The following is a 6377-nucleotide window of genomic DNA, read 5'->3' as shown; positions in this document are numbered from 1 at the left end:
CATCCGCATTTGCGAGGTGTTCCAAATAAGTCTGATTTGTTCTTTTATTTTTTTTAAATTTCGCCTCGCATTTTGTTTTTATTTCATTTTGGCCCATATTGTAGTGCTGCGTTTTGGGGGCAGGGAATATTTCCCATTTGACCCCCATGTTATTCGCGCATTATACTTTGGCCCTTCATTTTAAATTTTGATTGTGATAAATGGGCAGTTTTCATTGTGATAAATGGAATTTTGATTGCTTTGGAGAGGATGAGGAACTCTGCTGCAGAACATGACTATTTATACATTACAGTCTTTGAGCTAGTCTATGTTTTTCCATTTCTGATGAATTGTTCTTCAACTACTACCCTTGTCTCTTCCCACTTCCAATGCTTACATCAGTATCTTTGTCATGGAAGTAGTCAAATCTGTAATTAAATTATGTCTTTTGTAGTACTTAATACACTTGATCCATTCGAACGTTGACCTTAGGAGATACCCAAGGTTGCTAAGGCTGCGGGCAGGCAACCCTGTTCATGCAAGATACAATGAAAATAATGTTAACAATAATCCTAGTTGGAAACATTTTGCCATTTGGCAGTGTTTAAACATAGTGCCAGCAGCTGGGCTTGGTTAAAGTGTGAAAGAGACTGCCATTGTGGGTTGAGGGAGATTAACTATTGAAACCTTTGACATGATCTTTTTCCCTCATTATCATCTCCTTTTGCAATTAGTGATCTCAATTCTATTTTATTTTTAAAAAAAAAATTAGAGAAACTGTTTTTCCAGGCCGGCTTATTAACCAGCTTCAACATCTGTTAATTAATTCAAATAAAATAGCTTGATTAAGTAAGAAGTATTTGCAAGAAAAGCGCCTCGGAATGATTCAAAACTTGTGGTTTTATATCTCTCTGAATATACACGTGCATGGACATCTTCATAAAAGCCCGGTTGCATTAAATGTAACCTGCATATAGTTTTCACCATTCTATGGATATATAGGAGCACTGCAACTTTGAAATACTGCTAGAGGCTTATCAATTGTGTATATATATATATATACATTCAAAGTCAGTAGCGTAGTTAAGACGATATTGGGTATGTAAAAACGACCAGTTCGATGAGGATGAGGGTGTAGAGTAGTTGAAGAATGATTCCTTCAGATTTCTTTAAGAACCAGTAATCACTTCAGACTTGGCAAACCTCTTTTTTTATTTTCCTTTTTAAAATGGAATTGTGAAAGAAATAAAATGACAATGGACCTGTTCAGTGACTACTATCTATAAATGGACATGCTTTGAAACCAGATTTCTCACCCCTCATAAAGCAAGAAATCTTAGAAGCTCAATTTGATCAGGTTCAGGACTGTTGCTTACAACAATGAAAGGTGTTCAATTCCTTGTAGCATTTGTCCTCTTGGCTTTGGCTTCCAAACTTGTCTCAGCTTCAGATCCCAGCCCTCTTCAGGATTTCTGTGTAGCAATTAATGATACTAAAGACGGTGGTGTGTTCTTTAATTCTTTGAAATTTCATCTTTCCAATATATTCGTTTCGACTCTTAAAAGTGGAGAAATATAGCAAGTACAAGTATTGGACAAGTGTCCAAGTAGTAAACTCTTTTCTTTCCATTTATGCAGTTTTCGTTAATGGCAAGTTCTGCAAGGACCCCAAGCTTGCAACCGCAGAAGACTTCTTCCTGCCTGGCCTCAACATTCCTGGAAATACATCAAACCAAGTAGGATCAATGGTCACTCCAGCCAATGTTCAACAAATACCTGGACTTAACACTCTTGGCATATCTCTTGTTCGAATTGACTATGCACCTTACGGTGGCCTAAACCCTCCTCACACTCACCCTCGTGCCACCGAAATTCTAGTCGTTGTGGAGGGCACACTTTCCGTTGGCTTTGTCACATCGAACACGGATAACCGTCTCTTCACCAAAGTCCTATACCCCGGAGATGTATTCGTTTTCCCTGAAGGTATGATTCACTTCCAGTTCAACATAGGGAGTACGAATGCGGTTGCCTTTGCTGCTCTCAGTAGCCAAAACCCAGGGGTGATCACCATTGCAAATGCAGTGTTTGGCTCTGACCCGGCCATCAATCCTGATGTTCTTGCCAAGGCCTTCCAGCTGGATCAAAATATCGTTAAACAACTTCAGTCCCGGTTCTGGTGGGACAACAACTAGGGGATACTTCTAAACCCCATGAACCTTAGTAGCTAATTGTTTGGATGATGTTTATCACGTTGAATTTAGTTGAAAGAAAAATAAAATAAAAATAAAGAGGTTTCTCATGTACCTTTGTAACCTCTCAGTAATATTATTTTAGTCATACGGTATGGAGTACAATTTATTTTTAGTTTGAAGTTTGGATTTCGGACCTTCGTTTAGGGAAATAAATAAATTACTGGAACATTTTCAAATATTTATAGTGTTCCAATAACTATAAGTGTTCCAATACTTATTGTAACCTCTCGTAATATTATTTTCGTCATACGATATGGCGTTTTGCAATTACAATTTATTTTTAGTTTGAAGTTTGGATTTCGGACCTTTGTTTTGGGAAATGAAGGAATCACTAGAACGTTTTCAAATATTTATAGTGTTCCAATAACTATAAGTGTTCCAATACTTATTGTAACCTCTTGTAATATTATTTTCATCATACGATATGGAGTCTTGCAATTACAATTTATTTTTAGTTCTAAGTTTAGATTTCAGACCTTTGTTTAGGGAAATGAATGAATCATCGCAACATTTTCAAATATTTATAGTGTTCTAATAACTATAAATGAATGGGTGTAATTAATCAAAAGTTATATTATTTGATTTTCTAAAAGAATTATAACTATTTAAATAATATTATTTGAATAGTTATAGTATTAAATAAATAATTATATGTTTATTTTAAAGGCGTTATTGTTTAGAAAGACACCTATTGAAAGATGCCTCTATAAAGAGACATGAAAATTCCTATAAATAGGAATGAGATTTCATTTGAAAACCGAACCAACAAATTCTAATATTCTTTCTTTCCTTCCATCATTTTCTAATATTATTAGATTATTTTATAAAGTAAAACTGCAAAAATCCTTTGTAGAAATTGAGTTTCTTATTAAATATTGCTCAGTGTGTCTATTCTCGTCAGTGCAAAACGCAAATAGTTATTGGTTTCATTGTATCCTCGAGGTTAAATTGCTTGGAACTCATTTGCACACCGAAGATAGGTGAGGGCGGATATAACCTTAAAGATAGTGACTTGATACACACCTTGGAGCCTTGTCCTATTTCTTCTTTTTCTATTCGAATTCCGTTCATGTGTTTGAGATTTTCTTCACGAGAGATTTGTACTAACAATCACTACGATTAATTATTGTACTAATTTTTTGTTGTTTTTTTTCTCCTATTGGGATCTAACATAATATTATTTCATTAGTTTCTCAACTACAACTACTGTTTACAAACAAAATTCAATAATCATTTATACACCGTTCAAAATTATATAAACCCTTTGCAATTTCTCGACTTTTTCCTCTCTCCTCAAATTATGCATAAATGTACGTATTAGAGATAGTGAATGAAATCTTTATTCTTAAATTAAAAAAATAGTTGTTCACTCTGTTTTAATTAAAATAAAATATATTATTATTAATATTAATATCCTTATTAAAATAAAATTCAATAATTGATTATTTTATTAAATTAAATATGGACATTATTTCGTATTTAAATTGATAGAATAAGTTGGTTTCTTATGACTTAAAAAAGTTAATTTATGATAAAATTTAAATTTTCTAATTTTTATTAAAATAAAAATTTATTTTGTTTTTATTACCATTAAAATCAAAATTCCTATTAAATTGAAATTGCTTAATTAATTATATTTTATTAAATTAAACATTGACTAATACTTTCTATTAATTTTTTTCGATGTTTAAATAGAATTGAAGTTTTTATGGTTCCAACTAGCCTATTTCCATTCTATTTATCATCAACAAAGAAGAGCTTTCACAATAAAATGGTTAGACATTTCAACTTAGAAGAAAGAAAAACACATGAATGAGTTGAATAATATAAAAATTAGTTTGTTATGTCTCTCTAAGTTATTTTTATATATATATATATATATATATATATATATATATATATAACCACTTTCCTGCACATTCAAGATGTATAATATCATATTCAATACATGAGGAATTGCCGAGATGGATGAAGGTTAGACAAGATGGAGGTTTAAATTATCCAGGCGTGAAGGTGGTTTATCTGTGTCCTAGGATCTTGTGCTTTGAAAAACATACGTCTAGTGAATGATATGTTGAAAGTTATTGAGTAAACCATTTTAGATCACAGCCCGCAAGTCCAGATTCCTTATCTGGTATTACTGACAAAATTTTACTTTAATTTTTTTCTTTGAAGGGCTAATAACATTTTATTCAATAAACAAGGGGCACAAAAGCATGTCAAGAAATATTATTCAGCTAAAAATATTTTTCCTCGACCACAAATGAACTTTTTAACTGATTGGCACTAGGGAATATAACTGTTTCCATTGAGCTTGTAACCTATGATAGGAGTATGAAAACTTTCAAATCCATCATGATTCCCTTAGGACATCGTTTCATGTTTGGGTGAGATATCAACCGATAACTCCATTTTTTTTTCCTTTGGTCATGCCATATCTAGTCATTGGAAAAAAATTGGATTAATGATATATGTTTTGGAATTGATACCTTGAAGAATTTGAAGAATGAACAACTATTTTATTCTAATTGGAACTATTTAGATGCTGAAGTGGGAAACAAAATTAAGAAACTGATGTACTATTTCACATAAAACCAAGGAAAAAATCAAAGGCTGATTTCACAAAAATAAGTTTCCAAGTAAATCAGATTCTCTGGTTTCAACATTTCCAACTAAAACGATGGCTTACTACTGGCTAAAGGCAGTTAAAGAGGGGGTGTCATTAATGAGTGGACTTTTTAGGATGACTCAAGCTTATGTGTCCAAGGCAGTTTTGTGGTTAAAAACAAATTTGACGTTTGGTGCGATCCCTATATTGTAATGGCCTAAATTCAAGGTTATCGGAATAGTGATTTCGTAACCACAAATCCAATTTAAAGATAAATTTATTTTAATATTTTTGCATGAATATTGATATGATAGGAAAATCGTAGGAAAATATCGATAGGAAAATTTTACCGATTTATTGGTTAGTTAGAAAAGAAATTATTAAAGAAATTGGGTAAAAACAAGGTATCGAGACCTCGATCTCATAAAATTGAGTCAAAAATATTTTCATAAATATTTATGAAATGTTAGTAATATGGTATTAAAATTTTGTTAGAAAATTTTATTGTTTGGGTAGTCAATTAAGTGAAAAGGACTAAATTGAAAATTGTGTAAAAGTTACTAGAAGGATTAAATAGCTCAATTGTTAAATGAGGAGAGACATAAATTGAAATTAAGCCCAAAAGGAGATATTTTGAGCGGTATAAGCTGAGAAAAATCAGGAGAATTGGTGAAATAAGGGTAAAATGGGAAAATAACAAATTTTACTAACATAAAAATGGGACCAAATTGGAATATCTAGAATTCTCTTCATATTTTCTGCATTCTCATCGGCCAAAAACGTCCTAAGGGTTTATTCAAGCTGGTTTTTCATAATTTTTGCACCAAGTGAGTTAATCCTTGCCTTTTTCTTGTAATTTTTGTGTTTCTAAGACTTTTACAACTAGGTCTATTACTAAATTCATTTCTTTTTGATTTTATGAATGAAATTGAAAGTTTCTATGAATATTTGCTGGAAGTTTATGATGAAATAGCATGAAATTGAAGCTTTAATTTGCTTATGAGATGATTTTATTAGGTAATTTCAATAGAAATTGAATTGTAGAACCAAATTGTGAAAAGGTTTGGAATTAAAGTATAGTGCTAAAATTCTGATTTCCAAAGGTTATAAAGTAGTTTGATGGGATAAAGTGTTAATTTAGAAAAAAATCAGCTCAATTGAGATGTTAATTGAGCAGGGATGAAATTATCATTTATTGAAAGCTTAGGGAAAAATGGTAATTAACATCATGCACTAAAACAGTTTTGGACAGCAGCAGTAGTCTAACTTTAAAAAATCACCAAAAATTGTATAGATCGAATTAGAGGATGAATAAAATATTAAATTAAAGCTTATTGAGCCTAGTTTCTTATAAAAGAAATGATGTAAGCAATGGAATTGTAAAATCATAAGATATAATAGGTTTTGTGAGACAAGGTCAGAATGAATTCGGGTTCCCCTGTTCTGACTTTGGGAAATCATCAAAAATTGGAGAAAACTAATTAGGGGATTAAATTTATATTTTTAAAATCCTTAATGAGTCTATTTTCAAAAGAAACA

General features: G+C 31.4%; 1 protein-coding gene across 1 annotated transcript; it reads left to right on the top strand.

The window, feature by feature from the left end:
* Positions 1-1285: 1285 nt before the first annotated feature.
* Positions 1286-2497, top strand: LOC105804562 (germin-like protein subfamily 1 member 7). Its single transcript, XM_052624320.1, has 2 exons — positions 1286-1483; positions 1617-2497. Exons 1-2 carry the CDS (start codon positions 1360-1362, stop codon positions 2168-2170), a joined length of 678 nt encoding a protein of 225 aa, XP_052480280.1. The 5' UTR covers positions 1286-1359; the 3' UTR covers positions 2171-2497.
* Positions 2498-6377: the final 3880 nt, after the last annotated feature.

Source organism: Gossypium raimondii, chromosome 11 (genome assembly GCF_025698545.1).
Source record: "Gossypium raimondii isolate GPD5lz chromosome 11, ASM2569854v1, whole genome shotgun sequence".
In the NCBI taxonomy this organism is placed as follows: Eukaryota; Viridiplantae; Streptophyta; class Magnoliopsida; order Malvales; family Malvaceae; genus Gossypium; species Gossypium raimondii.
This window is presented reverse-complemented; position numbering and strand designations above follow the sequence as displayed.